Source organism: Vombatus ursinus, unplaced genomic scaffold, assembly GCF_900497805.2.
Source record: "Vombatus ursinus unplaced genomic scaffold, bare-nosed wombat genome assembly UNPS02014812.1, whole genome shotgun sequence".
In the NCBI taxonomy this organism is placed as follows: Eukaryota; Metazoa; Chordata; class Mammalia; order Diprotodontia; family Vombatidae; genus Vombatus; species Vombatus ursinus.
Window position 1 is genome coordinate 100044895 of NW_020954590.1, and position 24153 is coordinate 100069047.

A 24153-nucleotide genomic window follows, 5' to 3' on the forward strand; every position below is an offset into this window, starting at 1 on the left:
TACATTCAAAACTAATTTACTGATAGAGGTATATGATCAAAAACTCTGTAGATCACAAGTCTAAAGATACAGTTAATCTTCATTTCCAAACTATTTTTACTTCCTAAAAGATCATTAGGCAAGTCTGAGAGAAAAAAAAGGTACGAAACATGACAGAGGCAATTTCAGATGTTGCTTAAGCCTGGTTATGCGGTAATATAATAGTAATGAGTAACATAATGTAATAGTAGTGAGGTAATATAATAGTAAAGGCATCTAACTTTATATAGAACTTTAGAGTTTGCAAAGCACTATACATACATACATACATACGTACATATGTATACACACACATACACATATACACATTAGGTCATGGGCCTCATAATAATCCCATAAGCTAAGTACTACAGGTATTACTCCATTTTACAGATGAGAAAACTAAGGCTCAAACAGGTTAAGTAACGTGGTCATACAACTAGATACAAAAGGAACACAGTATCTTCTTATTCCAAGTGTTTTTTCAAATATATTAAGGATTGCCTATAATGTGCCATGATTTTAAAATAATGCAAATAGTCAAAAAATATTTAGCAAATGTAATCTATGGCAACCAGTGGTGACGAAGAAAGGGCACGGGATTTGGAATTGGAGTAGCTGGGTTCAAATCCTAGGTATTACTTATTACAAACTACTTTTTTACTTTAGTGATCTGGGATAAGCCAGTGGGCCTTTAGTTTCCTTATCTGTACAAATGAGGAGGTCAGATGAGATGATTTATGAAGCAGTGTCATACAGTGCAAAGAGAACTAGCTTTGGAGTCACAGGTCCTGGTTCAAACATGTCTTCTGATACATACTGTCTATGTGACCTCAGGCAAGACACTTAACTTTCCTGGGGTTGCTTAGCAATCTTGAAAGAATTGGTCTAGAAGGCTTCTGAGGGCCATTCCATCTATGATCCTGTGAGCTGAAAAGTTCTGTCCATCTCTAAATATGACCCTGTGACCCAAAGATATTACAAAGGCATCCACATGCTATTAGGGTACATTTTATAGCTCAACTTCTTTGCAGGAAAGAACATTCTTACTAGTTGTTATTCAGGAAAGTAAGCAAGCAGCCATTAAATCACTTTGAGCATAAGCCAAAAACAAATCCTTATTTCAAATGGAATTGTTTTTTAAAAAAAAATCTAAAATTGGTTAAGTTCAAACTAATGATACTTTTATTTTCGAGATGTAGTAGAATTTACACAATAAATTTGACATAATGTAGCTTCCAGGGATTAGTGTCTTAATTATGTCTTTAGAGAGATTTGAAATGGTGACTCTGACATGCATTCTTAAGTATTACCTATTTTGCTTAAAGAAGGTGGATTCTGTTTCTAAGGAACATTTACTTCTGACATTTCGATCCCTGACTTTAGTGGCTGCAGACTCTGCACCTCTGTGCCGCACTTAGGACAAGTGAAGTACATGTCAAACAAGTAGCTGCTTTTAACACAATAATAACAAAACACATGTACACAACCTATGGTATGAGGCATAGTGGGCCACTCTCCACAAAGGGAACATTCTTTGCCATGGGTGGCTAATGTATCATCACTGTTAGGAACACCTGTGATGGGGATACACCAAGATGACAGTTTGGCTTTCAACTTTTGGATATTAATAAGTGGTAAGAGAAAGATCAGAAATTCTGCAAAACCATGCCACAAAAGTTCCCTGTTCATGTACTCAAAGCCAACTTCTCGGATGTTTTGGGGTTTGCAAAATACAGATCGAATACCTAAGAGACGCTCTGTCAATGTAGCAAACTTTCCTTTTTGAAGGAAAATCAGGAAATTAACCAAACTACTTACTTTCAAAAGCCCAACAATAAAATTAGTACACTGTTTGATTTTATAGAACGATGCTAAATGGTGGTTACGGAATAAATCATAACATCTTTCTTCTAACCACCTTCCTCCAATTGTGCAAACAGCATACCATAACTTTTGATTTTTACTTAGTGGCTGATATTTCTGAGTTTGAGAAAAATCATTCTTGTATTGGATATTCATAATTGACTGTCCCACAGTGGCATTCTTGGAGTAAATGGTGAATCTCCATAAGAAAAGCCACAAAAATGCTTTTACCTCAGGTTCAAACCGGGCTAAGAGCCCTGGCTTAAATCCATGAAAACAATGAGTAAACTGGGACCAAACTAATTGTTCCAGGGCTTTGTTCAGTTCCAGGGCATCCAGTTGACTTATTCTCAGTACAGGGCTTGTGTGCTCAGTATTCTTTCCTTTGGAAGACATATCTTCTTCACTGCAGGACTCTGGTGAAAACAAACAAATAAGTCAACACACCCCAATTTATTAATGCTTAAATTTTGTAAAAGCATGATTCGTGTTCAGGACATTCAGGACAAAAACTATACCATTAAACAGTGCAAAAATATACTATAGCAATGTAGTTACTATAATTTCTTTATTATAACTGTATTCTTTCTCCTATCTCATATATATTTACATACTATATATATGTATATATGTGTGTGTACACACACACATTTAGTTGGTTGTATCCTTTTTCTTTTTTGCTAGGCAATGGGGTTAAGTAACTTGCCAGGGTCACACAGCTAGTAAGTGTTATGTGTCTCAGGCCCGACTTGCACTCAGGTCCTCCTGAATCCAGGGCCGGTGCTCTATCCACTGTGCCACCTAGCTGCCCCGGTTGTATTTTTTTTTCAACAAACCACTTCCAAGGCAGAAGTGTCCCATAAACTTTTAGCCAGATACTTTAACCATTACCATAAAAAAATTAAAATTAACACTATTTTCCAAATTACCTTTAAGTTAATATGATTAATGGGAAAGTTTATCATAAGACTAATAACTGTAAACTATAACTTTTCACTAGATGGTGAATCAAGACAAGAGTTTAATCTGTAGCTCTGGCATTTTCCACATTTATATTTTTAAATGAATAATTTAATTTTTAATCGCTATCCTTTTCATTGATAAAGGCAAGTGGTGGGGATAAGAGAGGTGAATGCCTATCATGCTACTGTGAAAACTGACAAGGGAAAATCAATTCTTTTTAAAAAACAATCCAAATAAATATAGTAATATTATCACTAAAATACTAATAGGTACAAATTATATATGGGGGAAATTTTCAAAGGAATATTGAAAGCTATAGCACAAATGTTATTCAGAAATGTGGTGAACTGTAGGGGTCACGGGTATAGGATAAAAAAGAGAACAAAAGTGTCAGGAATATTACACATCACCAAAATGATGAGGTAGGGAGTCTTTTCCCTTATCTAGACTACTCTTTTCCTCAAATTATAGTCCATTTACAGAGTTAGGGTCCTGATTTAGAATCAGAGAAACATGAGGTATATATACTCACATTCTGAAGGACAGTGACTCTGGCTTGGTTTGTTGTAATATGGCACTGTACTGATATTCAATAGAAAAGCATCCACATTTTGGCTGCATCACTGGAATACCACAGATTAGAACATCAGGATGAATCTAATAAGATGAAAATAGGGATAAAATTTTATACCTGGGTTTAAAAAATCAACTTTACAAGAACAAGATAGAAGGGGAGACATTAATTTACCTGAAAAAGATCTGAAAGTGGTAACACAAACTTCAGCTGCATTAATTGAAGCACAGCATCCAAGACTATGGAACAGAAGCATAATTCTTCAAATGAATAAATGAAAGAGATTGTATGAAGTGCCCACTATGTGACAGACACTGTGCTAGGCACTATAGATATAAATCCAGAAATGAGACAGTAATTGCCCTCAAGGAGTTTACATCAAATGGGAGAACAACACATACAGCAGAGTGCCAGGGAAAGGTTGGAGAGTCAAAGGAATGGTGAACAGTCAAAGTGCAGTCCAATGTCAACGTACTTTTCAGAAGCAATAGCAGGATTGATTTGATACTGTTAGGTAGGTAGATACTGTTAGGTAGAAAGAATGGGTGGAGAAGGGCAGAATGTGTAGTGTGGCAAGATGTCCCAAAATGTCTGGGGTAGGTGGATGTAAAACATGGTCTAGGTTGTTAGATACATTCATTAAGGCAAGTTTGCACTCACTCACTAGCCACTCATTGCTTAGCAGATTTAATTCACTTAGGGAGAGGCATGATATCTAGTACAGATTGGTATGTTCGAGGTGGGGAGTAGAAGAGTTGCCAGGTGAATGGCACAATATCCCAAACTTTCTAGTGTGGATGGCTATATACTACTGAAAAGATTATGGGGAATGAGTGAGGTGGGAGAAATAAGAAAACATATGGCACAGTATTAACTACCTTACATCACCATAAAGGGTGTCCCAAAAACCTTACTGCAGCTTTAAGATACTACTAAAACTTAAAACTAAAACTGCACTAATGTTTTTGGGATATTCTGTATTTCTTCATAGCCTTAGTCTGAATTCCAGATTATCATAAACTATTTTCAACCCCAAATAGACTATGTTAAAATAGCATGAGTAAAAAGAAGAGTTGAGCATCATTTGAATGATTAAAGAAAAAATCAAAGTATACCTGTTTTAATAACATCTGAAATTCCTAAGGAGCAGAGAAACAGCAAGCAACTCATAATTTTGATATACATCACATGTCAATAGCAATCAATTGGCAAGCATTTACTACGTGCCAGGTACTGTGCCAAGCATTGGGGATACAAAGAAAGGCAAAACCATAGCCTCTGCTCTTAATGAGTTCATATTCTAATTCGAGAGACAACTTTCAAAGAACTGTACATACAAGATATATAGTATAAACAGAAGGTAATCTAAGTGGGAAGGCACTAGTACTGGGTAGGGGGTAGATGGAGGGGACCACTTAGAAAGACCTCCTTTAGAAAGCGAGATTTGAGCTGATCCCTGATGGAAGCCAGAAGTTAGAGGTGAGGAGGTAGTGCATTCCAGGCATGGAGGACAGTCAGTCAAAAGGCATGGAGTTAGGAGATGGCACATCTTTTAAAAGGAATGCAAGACTAGAGACACTGAATCGCATATCACATGGAAGGGAGAGACTGGAAAGGTAAGAAGGAGTCCACCTTATTGATGGTTTTAAATGCCAAACAAGGCTTTAGATTTGATCCTGGAGGTGTAAGAGGCCAATAGAGCTTACTGAGTGGGGAGGGGGTGTGATATGGTCAAACTTGTGCTGTAGGAAGATCACCTTGGCAACTAAGTTGAAGGATGGACTGGGGAAAGACTTGATGTAGTGAGACCAAACAGAAGGCTCTTGCCATAGTTTAAGTGTGAAAGTGATGAGGGCAGTACCAGATACATGGGTGTGTGAGTGAAGAGTTGACAAATAAAAGGTAGAAATGACAAGACTTGGAAACAGACTGGATATGTGGGGTGAGTATAAGCAAGTAGTCAAGGGAATCAATGTTATAAGCCTGCATGACTGGATGGGGGTACCTTTGACAATAACAGGGAAGTTGGGAAGAGGGTAGGGCTTGGAGGGAAAATAATGAGTTCTGTTTTGTACATGTTGAGTTTGAAATGTCTATGAGGCATAGATTTGGTGATGAGATACTGAAGTCAACTGGGTCAAGAAACCCAGAGAGGAAGAAAAAAAAAAGTATGGCAAGCATAAGATTATGGATCTAGAACTTGAAGGGACTTTGAAAGTCATCTAATCCAACCCCCTCATTTTATGGATGAGGAATCTGAGGCCCAGGGAGGCTAAGGAACTTGGTCAAAGTACTCTAATACCAGAGCCAGTATTCTTTTCACTATAACATGCTGCCTTCAGTCTTAGGGGATCACTCTGTATCCTCAGTTTAAAGCAATACATGATTGTAGAAGGCTCCTAGTCTTTGGATTATCATGATGGACATAGGCTTCAAGTAGAGGGGAATCTTGTGGGATTTATTCTGTTCCACAGCTGGTTGGGAGACAGTAATCTCTGAATTTGGGGTAATCCTGAAGATGTATAAAGTCCTCGGTTTAGGCATTTCAAGATTTCTTCTTAAATGCTATCTAGTTCAATATAAATTGAGAAAGACAGAGAAAGACATAGAGAAGGAGAAAGTGAGAGAGACAGACAGATAGTCTGATACTGCCTGAATCATTACAATGAAGCTACTTGAGTTAAGAAAATTCGGATCAGGTTTCATCTCTAGTAATAAGCGCCCCCCACTACAAAGTAAACTCCTTGTAAGGATTATTTCATTTAAAATATTTATATCTCCAGTGCCTAAGAGAGTGCCTGGAACACAGCAGGTGCTTAATAAATCTATATTGATTAACCTATATATACTTTCTTTCCAATTGCTTCCCCTGTCCCTCATTCTACAGTGCATGTATTGATGTCTTTTGAACTTAAGAGTGAAAGAAAAGGGGGTATAAGAATTCTGTATGAGAACTCCACAGGTAGACTTCTGGTTGAGATGGTGACATTTTGATACTTTTATTTCAAAAGAAAAGAAATCAAAAAATGTCAATGAACTGTTAAAAAATGAACAGAAAAAAAAGTTCAGAAGAAGAGAGAGGATAGCATTGGAATTACTATGTCAAATTTGAATTACACAAAAAAAAAAAATCCCAATGACCCCAAGATGTGTGTAGTGGGAGAAATAGCAAACTGCACATGACAGATGTTTTCAGTTGCAAATAAAATCTCCTTTTTTGTTTTTCTGCCTATGTCCATGTTGGATGCTGTTTATTAAGTTTATAATAACAAGGAAAATTTACAAGAAAAAAAGGTGGCAATATTTTACAGAGCAGTCCAGCGCTCCCAAATACACTTCAGCAAGTATATCTGAAAGGGCACCATAAAGAATGATCATCAAGAACACCAAAAAAAAATAACAGTGAATTCTTCCATAGAGGTCAGGATTATACCAGCCAAAAGCCTATGAGTTCTTAGAGGATGAAAAGAGAGGTAGAAGGCAGCCTCAACTATTCTAAATGGTTTAGTGCAGACCTTCTGAACAGGAGGGGGAAAAGCAGTCTAAAGTCTGCAGTCTAAGACAGGATGGGCTGCAGTGGGCCTGTCCTCACAGAGTTTTAAAAACGTGGGTTCTCATACTCACAATGTACCAGGTGAGGAGAAAGTTAGCACAACAGAGGGGATGTTATTTCTGACCTGCTGAAGCAGCAGGGAGGGCCACAGACCCAGTCTCCATAGGTCATTGCTAAGAGATACAATAGTAACAAGAGCCATGGAGCACTCAAATCCGCAGTAGAAGATAAAGTGAGCTCAACAAGAAGGGATACAGGAGCCAGTATGATGAAGGAGGAAGGGGTGGGGAAGTAGGGAAAGGGATGGGAGCTTTGCAAAGAAGCCTAAGACCAGGGTTATCTCTATCATTTGATCAGGGCCTATCAGGGCCAGAACTGGGCTCAGAACCAACTCCCAGTTGGGTATTTTGTCAATAATTGAATTGGTATTGGAGAGAAAGCAAAAGCTGAGATTGCAGCAGACAATGAAGCTTGGTACTAGAGACCCCTATCTAGAATTGCAGTGGTATCAAGACTACAGTGGAAAGAAGACCAAACAGGAACTGTGCACTACATTCAAGAGTTCATGAAAAGGTAGAGATGGGACCTAACACAAAGTTCCAACACAGAAATTGAGACTGGAGATGAAAAAAGGAAGAGAAGTGGCAAACAAAATGAAGAAATAGCATGAGTTACACGAGGCCCAAGAGGTTAACCCAGAAGAGACTGTTATCTACAGGTACAAACAGTCAGAGAAAAGAAAAGCTTAGCCACAAAGACCTCAAGTGCGGCTGGAAGAAACAAAGCAATAGATGAATCGCTGAATAAATGGTAGTATATGAATATAATGGAATATTATTATACAATATTACACAATAAGAAACGACAAGAAGGACATCTTAGGAGTAACCTAGGAAGATATGTGTGAACTGATTAACAGTACAGGGGGCAGAGATTATCTTATTTAAACTTTGTATCTATGCCACTGTCCAGTATAGTGTGGTCCACAGTAGACATACAAGAGTAAGAATTAACTAAAAATGGAGTGGGCTACCTCTATTTGTAGTGGTTTCCTCCTCTCTGGAAGTCTTCAGGCAAAGGCTGGTTGACTCTTAATGAGACATATTGTAAAGAGGATTCTTTTTCAAATATGTATCAGTCTAGATGTCCACTGGTCTTTTCTACCTACAAAATTCTGTGATTTCATGAAATGTTAACTCTATTTTGACCACTCCCATATTCTATCTATTTTCCTCCATCCATTTCACAGATATTCATTTTAATATTTAGCTCTCCCTCTTATGCTCAAAAAGTATACTTTATTGGAGTTGGATTTTTCTCACCTCATACTCACTTTTCAAATCTTTGCAATTTGGCTTCTGAGCTCATCACTCAATTGAAAATGTTCTCTCCAAGGTTATCTTTTCTCAGTCCTTTTCCTTCTTGACTTTTCTGTATTTTTTTGACCCTGTAAATCACCGCTAGCCATTCTCCCCACACCGTACTCTCATGACGCTCCTCTCTCCCGGTTCTCTTTCTCCTGTCTGGCTGCTTTTCAGTCTCCTTTGCAGGATTAACATTCACATCACTCTCATACATGGGTGTGCCATAGGCCATTCTTCTCTATTTCCTCTCAGTGATCTAGTTTCTACCAGTTTGTGAGTGTGTGTGTGTGCGTGTGTGTGTACCCAGTCCACCTGAATGTCTCACAGGAGCCTCAAACTCAGTATATTCAAAATATAACTCACCCTTTCTCCAAATCCTCCCTTCTTCTATAATCTCTATTTCTAACAAAGGCACCAAAATTCTTCTAGTCATTCAGGTTTGCAACCTTAGAGTCATCCTTTGTTCTTCCTTCTCCCTCATTTCTTACATCCAATCAGTTGTCTTGTCAATTCTATTACTGTACTCCAAACTAATGTATTTTACATTTGTCCCTTCTCTCCATCCACTCATCACTTTTTACCCTGACATATACTAATAGTCCCCTAATTGTTTCCCTATTTCTAGCCTGTCTTCTATAAAGATGACAAATTCTTAAGATGTAGGTTTGACCACGTCACTATCCTGCTGAAGAAATTGCAGTGATTCTCTGCTGTCTCGAGGACAAAGTCCAAACCTGCTGTTTGACCCTTACAACTTCCAACTTAATTTTTTAGACCTATGGTACATTACAGACAAGTTCTAGTCAAACTTACCCACTTCACTGCTCCTTTCCCATGTCATTCCATTACTCCCATCTGTGCCTTTTGCCTGGAATGCACTCCTCCTTCATCTCTACCACTAAGAACACTGAGCTTCAAACTACAGCTCTAGGTATTATATCCTTCAGGAAGCCTATCCTGATCCCATCAGTTGTTAATATCTTCTTCCTGGAAATTCCTTTGTATACAAGGTATCCCAAAGGTCTTAGTGCAGTTTTAGGTTTTAGTAAGCTTAAAACTGCACTAAAACTTTTAGGATACCCAGTGCTATGCATAACAGCATATAAGTTCTTTGAAGACAGGGACTATTTGATTTATGTTTTTATATCCTCAGCAGTTAACATAGTGCCTGGCACAAGCAAGTACTTAATAAATGTTTGTTGAATTGGACTGAATTGATTGTTATGATTTTAAGCTCACCATACAATCTTACTAACATAACTTGATTTGACCAGAATATTTTCAGGGGGGTCCCACATTTTTCTTTACTCCACACATGCTATCTCATGCTTTTAACATTTTCGTCCCCTTTTCCTGACCTTTTAAAGTCCTAAAAATTAAGCCTTGGTCACGTATTTCCAGTCAATAAAAACCGGAAAAAAAAAAAAAGAGTCCAACCACCAACAGGTTATTATCTTTTTAGCAAAGGAGACCCCAAGTCAGAGATATATGAAGGGAATGCTTAAGGCAAAAAGAAGACCAGATAAAAGGTGTAACGTCTACCAAGGTTAGGGTGATTAACTTGTCACATAAATATGTTTAAGACAAAATGATCTTGCACTAAAAACTATTAAAAAGGTCTCCTGCTGACATTTTATCACCAGGCATGTCACGTTGCTTTTCTTTCACTGAAAAACAACTGAAAATCAGTTTACCAAGAATAGCAATATATAACTTCTTTTTAAAAATAATACATGTTTTGTTTTATTTTTGTCTCCAAAAATCAAAAGCGCTTCTTATATAGCATATTCCATAACCAAAACAAATTAATGTATATCACTGAGGAAACAGGAATTTCTCAGGATGTATTTTAGAGCTTTTATTGAGTATTGTACAAATTATGAATGAATATATTTTATTTAGAAACATGTTATTGACAGAAATTTATCAATAATAATGTGAGTATTGTCAAGGGCCTGTCAATATTAATGTAATTATGATTAAGGGGATAACATGGATTTTAGCTATAATACCAAGTAACATCTCCTACATTGCTGCTATCAATATAAGCCATTATTATTGACTTGTTCCGAGACTCTCAGTATTAGATGTATTACCATTAGGCATATTTGTCAATGCATACTGCCTACAAAAATTCTACATTCAAATTTACAGATCTGTAAACCTTGTCAGCAGAAATGCATGATTCCCAAATAACATCTAAGGTCTCATCTGTCCCACAACCTTCTTTGCTCCTGTCCCAACACATATTTACGTACACACACACACACACACACACACACACACACACACACACACGCTATACTACTCTAATTCTACAATAATAAACTAATTTCTACAAAGTCATGCTCCTCTAACTCTTCTAGTAATCAAAGAGGATGAGACTGAACATCCCATTAGCCACTTCAGTTTTTAAAAAAGCTGAAGGGGAAACATACACATAACCAACCCTAATTTAAAGGATTGGGGATAGTTATGCAAATTTAATTCTGTGACTGAAGATTGCTAAGCTTCTTGCCCATACCCAAATATTTTATTTCCTTTGTGAAGTCAGATAGATTTACTGTCTATTGCATTGAAATCAATACTAATAAATGGGACATGCATCAAAAAGGGATTTAGCAGGACAGCTATTCCCAGAACAAATTACAAACACAGGCATAAGAGAACAAGTTATCACTAAGTCTCATTAGCAATAGTGTGACTTTGTGGACAGTGAACAGGACTGGAAGTGAAAAACTGAGTTCAAATCCCACCTTTGTTACTGAATTACTTAATGACTTTATGCAGGTAAATTAATCTCCTTCACTTCTTTCTCTTGCCTACTTCCTTTAGCCTAAATAGGACAAGGTTTACCTTATAAAGATATGGTGCTTCATTATTCTAAATCCTAATGTTCATTTTAAAATTGTGCAGCTATAGCTTTAACAAATTTAGGATGCCTAACATGACGCTATTTTTTTTTTTTTTACAATTCTGCCATCTTATTTCCTTAAGTGTTTGTCAATAGCGCTATATTTTACAAGTTACATTTTGCTAAGAACAGTAGATCTTTTGGTTAAAAATGAAAGACAACATCAACACCTTTTGTGTTTTACTAATCTTTTTGAAAACTATCACACTACTTATTTTACTATAAAAGTAATAATTGTTGAGTTGTTTCGATCACATCTGATTCTTCAGGACCTCATTTGGGGTTTTCTTGGCAGAGATACTAGAGTGATTTGCCATTTCCCTCTCCAGCTCATTTTACAGAGGAGAAACTGAGGCAAACAGGGTTAAGTGACTTGGCTGGGGTCACAGCTAGTATGAGTTTGTGCCACCTAGCTGCCCCTCAAAAGTGGACAGACCTGATATTTTCACTCAATCTCTAGGGCAATTTTAATTGAACATCACACTTTTCACTTCTCTTTCTATAACTGTGATACAGGACAATCTTGAAAAAGAAAGAATACTGTAGAAATGATACTTGAATAATCATGGAACAAGTTTTTATATTAGACTTGTGTTCTAGTCTCAGCTCCATCACTTTGCATTCAATATAAGTAGTCTATTACCTCAGTTTCTTCATCTGTAAAACACTTACCCTATCATCCTCACAGACTTGAGATCTTCACATTTAGATCTCAAAAAGAGGAGAAAAGCCAAAGGCATTAAATAGTAAAGCATTTATTTTCACCTTCAGGAATATCTGATGGAAAGCATGGATACAGGAAGGAAAAGAAACTAGAGCAGAGTAGTAAAAATAAAAGAACAAATGAGACAAGTATGCATTGACAGGATTAGGTGATAAAGATATAAGGAAGATCAAGTAAGAAAATAAAGCCATCCCCAAAAGATATTTAAGAGTAAAAGGAAAACAGAAAGTGGAGGTATGCTCAAAAGATAAAAACAGACACATTAAGATGACATGGAACAAACAAGAAGCTGTGGGTAATAGAGGAAGGTGTTGTTTTCTTTTTTTTAAATTTAAATAATAGAACTCTTTCAAGACCCAGAATAGTTACAGATCCAGGGGCAAGAGCATGGGCCTGTGCCAGGATTCTAATCAAAGGATGAAGAAATAAGCAATTTGGATGCAGACGTCATAGCCTGAGAAGTAAACAGTAAGATTAAATTGTTGGAAGAAAAGTGCTCTGGGGCCTAATTACCCCACAGCTGAGTACTGCAAGACTTTTGAGGACTGTTTAAAGCAGCTGTCTTTGGCAGCAGTTTTTAATGGCATATAGGAGAAAGGCAAAATGACCAAAAATGAGACAAGAACTATTAATAATGAGAATTTAAAATGAGGAAAGGTGAAGTACTAGAAATTGGAGACCACTGGCATTACTCAACATTATACAAAACTTATGCCAGTATCAGGCTGCAAATGATGGTAAGAATAGAATATGTGATGACACATGAAATTTAGAGGTTTGCCATTAAGGGATGGAAAATGACTGGGATTTTTTGTTGTAATTAAGAAGACTAATGAACTTTTGATTATTTAAACCATGACTTTCTCTTGAAGGCCACGCAAAAGTAGAATGCTGGACAATGAAATGTGAAGATATTCCATGCTAATAAGAACATCATATCACCTATGGTGGCCCTCAAGCGGTCAGCAGAAAGAAAGATAGATAGATAGATATAGATAGATGGATGGATAGATAGAAAGATTATAAATGAACATTGTATATTATTCAGAAGAAATCATTACCAAATGTGAAAGGAAGGAGTGTAAAGACTAAAAAAAGAAGACTAAGTCCAGTTTAGCACTTTAGCAAATATTATAAGAGAAAAAGTGAAATCAGTTGACTGAAGATGGTGGGTTGCTCTTCACTGTTCTTGGATGGCTTCAAGCAGAAGCTAAATGACCATTTGTCAGGTATATTATAAGTGGGGATTCCTTTTCAGGTATGGGTTAGAATAGATGGTCCCAGGATCACTTCTAATTCTAAATTGTCAGGAAAATATAAATGAGAGAGAGAATGAGAGAGAGAGAGAGAGAGAGAGAGAAAGACAGAGAGTGTTCAGTATGGCACAGCACAAAGAACAGTGGTCTGAGAAAGGAAAACCAGGTTCTAGTCTTGGCTCTGCCACTCATCTGTGCCAGTTGTTTGATCTGTATAGGCCCAAGTGTTTCTGTCTGTATAAGAAGAAAGTTGCAGTAGATTATCATTAAGGTCCCTCCTAGTTCTACAATTCTATGATTTTTATATCTCATTACTTCCCTTATGAAATAATATCTGTAAGTGTGAAGCACAAGAGAAAAAGGGATGATGGGGAAAGATGTATAAATGTAGTAACAGAAATTGTTTAGGAGAAGGAGATCATACTTCGTTCTTTAGAAGCTTTAATTCCACAAGGAACACAAAGAGATTAAGGAAATACTAAGTACACAGATCATAAATCAAAAATAAAAGTTGAGAATAGACAGAAAGGAAGAGAATAAAGACTCTTATAGAAAAAAAGTACAGAAAAAGAAAAAAAAACTAAAAAACAAAATAAATTGAAAGGAAGTAGATGAAGAAGGATTCTGAATATGCCACTTAACTGAGAAATGAAAAAGAAAAAGAAAGAAGGGGGAAGAATTACATAAGTAAAAGAAATAAAAATAAATTAGGAAAAACTATAAAACTAGGGAAAAGGCTGACAAAGAGAAAGGGGTAGGAAAGGTGGGTAAGCAAGGTCAGAGTGCTTGTGGGAATAGGGTTGCAGCAATGTAGATTAGGCAAAACTAATGGTAGAGCCAACCCCCTCCCCCCCCAAAAAACATCAATTAAAAAATACTAGAGACACAAATAGAGGAAAATATAAACACAACTCTCATAACTTTAAATGAGAATGGACTGGAGGAGCTAGGTGGCACAACGGATAGAGCACAGGCAGGGGTGGGGAACCTGAGGCCTTGAGGAACCACATATGGCTTTCTAGGTCCTTGGGTGCAGCCTTTTGACTGAGTCCAAGTTTTACAGAACAAATCCTTTTATTTAAGGGGATTTGTTCTATGAAGTTTGGATTTGGTCAAAGAGCCACACTTGAGGATCTAGCTAGAAGGCCACATGTGGCCTTGAGGCCACAGGTTCCCCACCCCTGGCACAGACCCTGGAGTAGGGAGGACCTGAGTTCAAACTCGGCCTCAGACACTTATTTGGTTGTGTGACCCGGGACTTAACCCCAATTGCCTCCCCTCAATGTAAATGCATTAAATAATATAATAAAATGAGAATGATAGTGAAAAAAAAGCATTATCTTACAGTTTCAAGAAAGATAATACAAGAAAAGATATACATAGAATAAAAAATGAGAGGCTAGAACAAATTTACTATGCATAAAAAGTAGGAGTTGCAATCATATCAGACAAAGCAAAAGCAAAAATTTACAATATGAAGAGATAAACAAGCAAAGTCAATTATGCTGAAAGGAACCATAAACAAACATTAACATTCAATCTATGTGTTCCAATGTCATAATATTTAACTTCATAAAGGAAAAGTAAATCAAATTACAAAAAGATATAGTAATGCAATAATAATAGAAGACTTTAATGTCTCTCTCTCAGATATGGACAAACCCAACAAGATAAATGAAAGGGAAAATATAGAATTGAACAAATTTGGAGAAACTAGAGCTAAAAGATTTACAGTGTCTTCTAAATAGGATAATAAATGTATTTCTTAGCTCCACATGTAACTTCTACAAAAACTGACCATATACTAGGGCATAGACATATTCTAAATAAATGTGAAAAGATAGAAAAAGTAAACACATTCTTTATGGACCATAACACAATAAAAATAGTAATCAATTCAGAGAATACAAACAAAAGACATAGACCTAAATGGAAGCTTAATAATAAAATCCTAAATAACGAATTGTTCAAAGGAAAAAAAAAATCACAGAAACAATCATTATGTGAACGACAATGATAATGATGAAAAAATTGTACTACAATTTCTAGAATGTAGCTAAAATAGTTCTCAGGGAAAACATTATGTTCCTAAAATATATTAGTAAAATAGAAAAAGAGGATTAAATAACTGAATATGCATTTAAAATTAGAAAGTGAATAATCCAAAACAAGCAAAAAAAGAGGAGAGATTGAAAATCACAAGAAAAATAGAAAAACTGGATCTGAGACTATAGAAACCTAAGGAAAAAAAATCACTCAAAAATGATTTTTTGAAAATACTATCAAAATTGATAAACTTTTAGCCACTTAGCTTAAAAAGAGGGCAAAAGTCAAAACAACAAAACAGCAAGTGAATGAAGTAAAATCATAACAAACTCAGAAGAAATAAAAATAATCAGAACCTACAATGAACAGTTATATAGTAACAAAACTATAAACAAAACAGAGGACTATCTTCAAAAACATAAAACAACAAAACTAACAAAAGACCAGACATGTTAAGCAATCTAGTATCAGACTAGGAAAAAGAACTAGCTGTAAAGGAACTATCAAGAGAAAAGGAAAACAAAAACAAAAGCTTTCATTCCTGCTGAGTCCACAGAAGAATTCTATCAAACTTTTAATAAAAACAACAATTAGCACAACCATATTTTTCTCAAAAACTGAAAAAGTGTTTTATTAGATTCTTTTTATGAGATATAGTCCTAACAGCTAAACCAGAAAGGGATAAAACACAAAATAACTATAAACTAATTATCATTAATAAACATTGATTCAAAAACTGTAAATAAAATCTTGCCAGACTACAGCAATTCATCAAAGAAATCATTCATTATGATGAAGTTAGATTTACATAAGGAACACAAGGATGGTTCAACATTAGGAAAACAATCAACATAATTATTGATATTAAAAGCAAAAATATACAAAGCCACATAATTATCTCAATAAATGCTGATAAAGCATTTGCCAAAGCAGAACATTCATCTGTGTTAAAAACCATACAAAGCATAGGTATTAAAGAGGTATTTTTAATAGGACAAAAAGCATATATCTTAAACCAAAAGCAATCATCATATGCAATGGAGAATCACTAGAAGCTTTGCCAATAAATAAAGGAGTAAAACAAAGATGCCCCCTTTCTCAGGTAGTATTTAATAGAAGCTCTAAAAATGTAAGCAATAGCATTAAGGCCAGAAAAATAAGTTCAAGATGTAAAGATAGGCAAAGGAGACAAAATTATCCCTACTTGCTGATGACATGATGGTTTATTTAGAAAATTCTACTGAATCACCAAATCTTTGTTATAAGGGAAGGCTTTCTGGTTGAGATGAGGGAGAAGGATAAAGGGAAAATTTATCTGATGCAGAAATAAAACATATCAATCAAATCTATTTATAAAAATAACATATCCAAATCTGCAAATAATGGTTAGAAAAATATAAATCAAAACAATTCTGAATTTTCACTTCATATACTTTGCAAACTGGCAACAAAGATAAGAGGTGGAAAAAGCAATCTGTAATTACAGCTAGGTTCCAAACAGTGGAAAATAATGAATTCTTTGAAGTTGTTGCAATATTCAAATTTGCACTGTATATTTCCATTGAGTTAGAACAAAGACTGCATTTGACAGAATTATAACTTCACACATGTGAATCTGAATACATGTGACCATATGAGGGGATTCATTATTTGCACTAATCAGTACCTAGCTGTATGTTTTTTTAAAATTTTTTCAAAATTAATTTATTTTAAAAAAATAAAAAGCTAATTTATTTTGATTCATCAACAATCACTTCCATAAGCTTTTGAGTTTTAAATTTTTCTCCCCTCCCTCCCCAAGACAGCATGCAATCTGATACAGGCTATACATATACATTCCTATTAAACATATTTTCACATTAGTCATTTTGTAAGGAAGAATTAGAACCACAAGAAAGAGGAAACAAAACAAAACAGAAGAAAAAATAGCAAATAGTATGCTTCGATCTGCATTCCAACTCTATAGTTCTTTCTTTGGATGTGGATAGCATTTTCCATCATGAGACTTTTGGAGATGTCTTAGATCCTTGCATTTCTGAGAAGGGCTAAGTCTATCAAAGTTACTCATCGCACAATGTGGCTGACACTATGTACAACCTTGTCCTGGTTCTGCTCACTTCAGTCAGCATCAGTCCATACAAATCTCTCCAGGTTTTTCTGAAGTCTGCCTGCTCATCATTTCTTATAGCACAATAGTGTTCCATTACATTCATATACCACAGCTTGTTCAGCCATTCCCCAATTGATGGGCATTCTCTCAATTTCCAATTCTTTGCCACCACAGAAAGAGCTGCTATAAATATTTTTGTACATGTGGGTCCTTTTCCCATTTTTATCATCTCTTTGGGATACAGCCCTAGAAGTGCTATTGCTAGGTCAAAGGTAGCTGTATGTTTTTAAAAAGTGACTAAAATGTCCATCCATACCTTTTGACCCAGAGATTCTACAGCTAGTGCGCTATATGAAGGAGGTCAATGACAGAAAGACCCATATCATACCAAAACATTCACAACAGCACTTTTTATGGCAGCAAATAACTGGAATCGTAGCAGATGCCCGTTAACAGGGAATGATTAAATAACCTGTGGTAAATGAATGTAATGAAATACTAAATATCAATACATCAGAGAAACAGGAGAAAATCAGTAAGAATTGATACAGAATGAAGTAAGCAGATCTAGAAAATCACTACATATGATAACTGCAAGGTAAATGGAAAGAATGAAACAAAAGTGAATGCTGTATAAGTCAACAAGCATTTATTAAGTGCCTATTCTATAACAGGAACTGTGCTGGATATAATTGTGATGATCAAACTTGGCCCTTGAAAAGAGAGAAAATTCACCTTCCTCTCCCTGTGGATAAGAAATATCACATTGTCATACACGGTCAGATTATTAGTTTTGCTGAATTGTTTTTTTAGCCTCTATTTCTTCTTAAGCTTCATTATAGGATGAGTAGAAAAGTTATATTCTGAAAAGAACATGATACAAAAATAAAAGGTATCAATAGAAATAAAAATTTAAAAAAATTAGCCTATCTAAGGTTGGAGAGATTATCAGGTTGATTACAGGGTAATGATTTCTATTTTTAGCCACAAAAACTCTTGAAGATCATTTACAGTGGATGACAACAGTCTAATGAACTTCATAGTGTAGCACATAAATACCACACGTTCTGGGCTCCTTCCTTCCACTTTTCTATAGATAAGGAAGTTACCATCCCTCACTCTTAATTTCTCATTCATAGTAACCAGAATTGGCTTCCCTTAGTTCTTGGCTCATTCCCCATAAAACTTTGCAAATTCATTCAAGGAGGAAATCAGTGGAAAACTGGACCAGCAAAGGATTACATGTCTGATGGGAGTGAATTCACTAGCTCAGGGGTGATCACACTCTTCAAATAAACCTTGCTTTACTCTAGAATCATCTTTCATACAGTCATTCCTTGGACTCTGTGATTTGAACCTGAGCACTGACAGATTTATCCATCAGATTAATAGGAATTAACAATTCTATTATGTTGTCATTTCAGCTGTGTCTGTTTGTGACCCCATTTAGAATTTTCTTGGCAAAGATACCGGAGTGGTTTGCCATTTCCTTCTCCAGCTCATTTTACAGATGAAGAAACTGAGGTAAATAGGGTTATGTGACTTGCCCAGGGTCATACAGCTAGTGTTTGAGGCCATGTCTGAACTCAGGTCTCTTGACTCCGGGCCCAGCACTCTATCCACCGTGCCCCCTAGCTGCCCAATATTATCATAGCTAACACTACTATAGCACCTACTATATGCCAGGCAGGGGACCTAGGCGGCAGAGTGGACATGGTGCTGGGCCAGGAAAAGGAAGTCTTATCTTTCTGAGTTCAACTCAAAGTGTCTCAGACACTTACTAGCTATGTGACCCTAGGCAATCACAGATTCTTTTAGTATGATCCTTTAAGTATGAAATAGAAATAGTAAAGAAAAGTATAGGGTAGGCAGGGTAAGATTGTGAAAAGAACTCTGGATTTGGAGTCAAATGACCAAAGTTCTATTACCAGCTGGGTAAGGTTGGCCAAGTCACTTAATGAGCCCACAACTGTGAAATTAGGATAACAGTACTTACGGTTCTTACCTCACAGGGCTATTGTGAGGTTAAAATGGAATAATGTATGTCAAGTGATTTGCAAATTGGAAAGCAGTGTCAGTTATTATGTTATTATAAAATAAAACCAGAAAATCTTCAAGTATATCAAAGTCAGGAAAGTAGAAGAGGGATTTGACTTGTTTTCTTTGGTCCCAGGGGGCAATAACCAGAAACAAGTAGAAGTTGCAGAGGCAAATTTAGGCTTGATGATAGGAAAAACTTCCTACCAAAGCTACCTAAAAGTGGGAGGAGATGCTTCAGGTGGTAGTAGGTTCCTCCTCATTGGAGGTCTTCAAACACGGCTGAATGCCTACTTTTGGGAAATGTCATAGATGGGATTGTGTTTTGGCATTAGTTGGGTTAGGGGATTACCAAGGTCTCTATTCCCCGACTCCCCATAGAATTTTGTGAAAGCAATCTAATTAAATGCAAAGTAGCCAGGTGGGAGGAGAGCATTAGTAATTGGAAACACAGAGAATCATGATAGTGCTTGTAGAGGGGACACCCTGAAATAGAAGAAAGAAAAAAATTAGAGAAAAAAAAGAAATTTTATGTTTAGAAGAAACTAATAAGTGATTAAATAAGGAACTTTTTTCTTTTGTAGTTTGGTACTGAGTCAACAAGGATTTATTAAGTACCTGCTATGTGCTAGGCAAAGAAAAACAAAAAAACCGTCCCTGCTCTCTACAAGCTCACAGTCTGATGGGGACACAACATGCAAACAACTACATACATCAAGACATATACAAGATAAATCGGGGATAATCTTTGAGGGAAGTCACTAGCAATAAAGAGGGATTAGCAAAGATACAGAAGATAGTCTGTATCTGATGAGTCCTGAAGGATGCCAAGGAAGCCAAGAGTCAAAGATGAAGAGGGAGAGAATTCCAGGCACAAAGGACAGTCAGTGAAAATATAGTGTTGGAAGATGGATTATGTGAGGAACAAACAAGAAGCCAGTGTCACTGGATGGAAGAAGATGTGGAAGGGAATGAGGTGAAAAAGAATTATAAAGGATATATAGAACAGAAATATCTTTTATAACAAAAAGCCTGTGACGATTAGATGACAGAGTAGATAAAAGTGCTTTGAAAAGTGTCAAGTTCTCTCTTTCTGTCTGTCTCTCATTATATATGGCATTTATAGCCTGAAGGAATCTCAGAGAATCTGGTCCAACCTGCTCATTTAACAGAATAGGAAATTTCGGTCCAGAGAAGTTAACTAACCAGCCCAATTTCACTTAACTAGACAGTCTCAGATCCAAGACTAAAACCCAGTTTCCTGACTCCTAGCTTATCACTCCTGGACTATGCTACCTTAATGCTGTTTACGTGTAGAGGAAGAAGGGTTTTCTTGGGAAATTATCCACTAAATTGGCACATTTCTTTCAAAAATCCATATTCTGCTCAAGATTTCCCAGCTTTAATCTCTTCCAATAAAAGCAAATGGTAATCAAGATAAAATCAGAGTTTGTAAAGACAAAGGAAAAACAAATAAAAACCTAAAACAAAAAAGAAAAGCCAATGATCCTCTGTCCCTCTAGTTCACATCTTCCTTTAGTATTCCATGATTAGAAAATTGTAGTGTATATTGTGGTTTTATTTTTCTACGGTTTTCAGAAGTCAATATTAGAAACTTCAGTGGGGTTGGGGTAAGACACACAATACACATGATTTTTTCTGCCAAACTAAATGCTCACATGATGAAAATTTCTTTGGCTTTTCATTAGATATCATGCATGTAGCATTTTCAATATTAAGACTCCAAAACCGAGGGGGCAAACAGAATCAAGATTCTTAACTAACTCAAAATCCTAACATAAAGACCAGAGATACAAGCAGTGCCAAAACCAACTTCAGAAGAATTAAAACCACCAGTGAAAACTCTGGAAACAGCAAATATCCAGTAAGACAGAGATTCATGAAAATAAAGCTGAGAAGTTTGGCAGACAAGTGATTTTATGTTTCCCTAAGGAACCATTTTTGCTATTCACCTGTGTCCCCAATATACTTTCATCTTGTGATAATATTCTTTATTCTATATTACTTAGTGAAGTGACAGGAAACCTATTTGCTTAGTTCCTCAACATCCCAGACCACATAGGGAAGTGAAAACATGGACACAGTAAGATGTGAGGGGAGAGAGGAAGGAAACTTTAGACATCCTAGGAGCCTGGTTCCAAATGACAGTAAACAGTCAAAGCATGGCACAACCTATGAATAGCTTCCAAGATGATGTGAATAACTGTTATCTATTTTGCAGAAGGGCAAAACTGATACAATGAAGTTACCACTGGGTTAAAAAATCAGAAGCCTTGGGTTATAGTCTTAGTTTCACCCATTACTCTGAGACTGTTTCCTCATTGGTAAAATGGGGATAATACTTGTATTATACCTCCTAGATCATGGGGGTAATATGAAGACCAAATGTATGGACATTTACCTCTCTTTCATTTAAGCTTTAAAATGGGCATTAGGTTGGTTCAAGGACTCTTACTTCTACCTACCTCAAGCTTTATGAGAAGTGTTTTGTAATTTATAAATGCCAGTTCTATTATAATTATTACAAATTTTTTTTTTAGTTAAAAAGTTAACCAAGTCAAAATGAATTTGGTAAAATTTAAAAGGTAACAAAGTTAAAGTGAATTTGGGCCAACTCTCTGATGGAAATATTTATTTTGCAATTAAAAGGGTGAGCCCAAATTTTACTAGTGAACCCAAATTTTAAATTTAGGATCAAAGTTTATAATTGAAAAGGGTCCTGTAAGGTAGGTCATTTAGTACAATATACCTATTTTATAGATGAGGAAACTGAGGACAAAGTTAATAAACTCATCCAAGGTATTAAAGGGTAGAGACAGGATTCAGATCCAAAAATGCTATTACTTTACCAGCTTGGATCATGTCATTACCCTGCTACTTCGTCTTGGATAAAATGCAAACTTCTCTGTTTGCCATTTAAGGCTCTTAATAATCTGGCTCCAGCATACCTTTCATGGTTTATTATATATTACTTTTTTATACACTGTAAGATCCTGCAAAACTTTGTTTGTATGTGTTCCAAGAAAATGACAGTCTGACACACAGCAATAAATGCTTTTTCTTTCATTCATTCATTCGTTCGTTCCGTTCGTTCATTCATGCCTACTTGCAGTCCCTCCTACAAGTTATTCCTAGCTCCAAGACTTTTCGTCCTGTCCCCCAGGCTTGGGAAGCACTCCCTTTTCACTTCCACCTCTTAGAATCTCTAGCTTTCATCAAAGCTCAGCTCTAGAGCCATTTTTTACCGGAGATGCTTCTGGTTCTCCTTAGATGCTAGTTTTCCTCTTCCCCCACTGACTTTTTACTTATTTTGTATGTCATTTGCGTACACAACGTCCCCATCCCCTCCCCTTCAAAAAGTAAGCTAGCAAAGTCTATGACAAATATTCACATTTGATCCTCTCACAACAGTTCTAAGAGACAGGTGATATTAAGATTTTCATTTTATAGTTAAGTAAACTGAGGCAGGTAGAGCTTAAATGACATGCTCAAGGTGGCTGAACTCGTAAGCATCTGAGGCCACATCTGAACTCCAGACCCAGCACTCTTCACCACCTGCCTGGTTTTTGCTTTGTGACTCTATCGCTTAACATAGTAGAAACTTAATAAACGCGTGTTAATTGACAGGGTGCTTTACGCCACTACATGGACCGTTTAAAAAGTTATTTTAAGAATGACGCAGTACTTCATAAAAAAAAAAAGTGACGCTGTAACTTTTAGCACCCTAACCTGTATTAAGTGGCATCACAATTCCTCCTCCCCCTTTATCAGAAGCCAATTTTCCAATAACTGACCCCTCTGTAAGCCGGTTTCCATCGCTAACTATTTTTACGGTAGAGAAGCCCCTGCAGTGAGCATACTTGTTGGAAAGTGTTAGGAACTTGCTCCTGAGGAACAGACTTGGGAAAGGCCGGGATGCGTCTACCCGGTGGCGATGCGGGCATTTGGACGGGGCCTTCGGGGATCTGGGGAGGCCTGAGCCGGAAGAGCCAACGACCCCCCGCCCCCAGGCCCAGTGGGTCGGAATTCCTCGAGAAGGCCTCGGGGCAAAGCACGGAGAGCTCCCGCCGCGGCTCGGCGAGCTCTCGGACTCGGCCGCGGGCACTGGAGGGGGTCGGGGGCGCGCGGCAGCTTCCGCCCAGTTTCCTCTTCCCCGCCCCTCCGGAGTCCGGGCACTTTTGTTTGCTCCTACCTGGAACGAGGAAGCCGGTCCGCGGGCGTAACCACGCAGGCCGGAGCTCGCGGACCGGGCCCCCAAACGGGCAACGCCCCGAGCGAGGAAGGACCAGGCGATTGGCCTGCCGGCTGTCAATCACTGCACGCACACGCGCGGACACCGAAGAGCCGACGCCGGCAGGAATGATGTGGGAGAAACCACGGTCCAGGCGGACTTTCTCGGAAACATTCGGTGGACGCTTCCCCCTCCCCCTTACACCCCCCACCCCAATTAGGCCGACCTCGGCTCCCCAAGGGCCATACTTCCGGAACCTAGGGCTTCCGGAGCGACTCCAGACCCGGAAGTAGCTGAAGCAAGGGAGCACACGAACGCACACGAACGCGCACACACATATCAACCCACCCCCCCACCTTCCCGCAACCCCCCCTGACACACTAGCCGCACCTCCTCCCCCAGCCCTGATTTAGGTCGAGACAAGGGCCCAAAACGAACTATGAAATGCACCGAGAAGAGCCGAAAACACGATTTGC

The 24153-nt window shown here is 37.2% G+C and overlaps 1 protein-coding gene across 3 annotated transcripts; it reads right to left on the reverse strand.

Annotated features, from left to right (window-relative positions):
• On the reverse strand, positions 1 to 23872 carry LOC114053924 (peroxisome biogenesis factor 2). 3 transcript variants are annotated; one of them, XM_027877071.1, is made up of 3 exons: positions 23639 to 23872; positions 3380 to 3504; positions 1 to 2300 (listed from the first exon to the last, which is right to left on the reverse strand). In XM_027877071.1, the coding sequence occupies exon 3, from the start codon at positions 2278 to 2280 to the stop codon at positions 1363 to 1365; it is 918 nt and encodes a 305-aa protein (XP_027732872.1). In that variant the 5' UTR covers positions 2281 to 2300; positions 3380 to 3504; positions 23639 to 23872; the 3' UTR covers positions 1 to 1362. The 3 variants fall into 3 exon arrangements, with proteins under 3 accessions (XP_027732872.1, XP_027732874.1, XP_027732873.1); XM_027877073.1 differs by lacking the exon at positions 23639 to 23872 and adding an exon at positions 23307 to 23462; XM_027877072.1 differs by lacking the exon at positions 23639 to 23872 and adding an exon at positions 3596 to 4255.
• Between the last annotated feature and the right edge of the window lie 281 nt (positions 23873 to 24153).

Excerpts from the sequence above, each read along its gene's own strand:
- LOC114053924 (XM_027877071.1), bottom strand. The coding sequence starts at position 2,280 with ATGTCTTCCAAAGGAAAGAATACTGAGCACACAAGCCCTGTACTGAGA.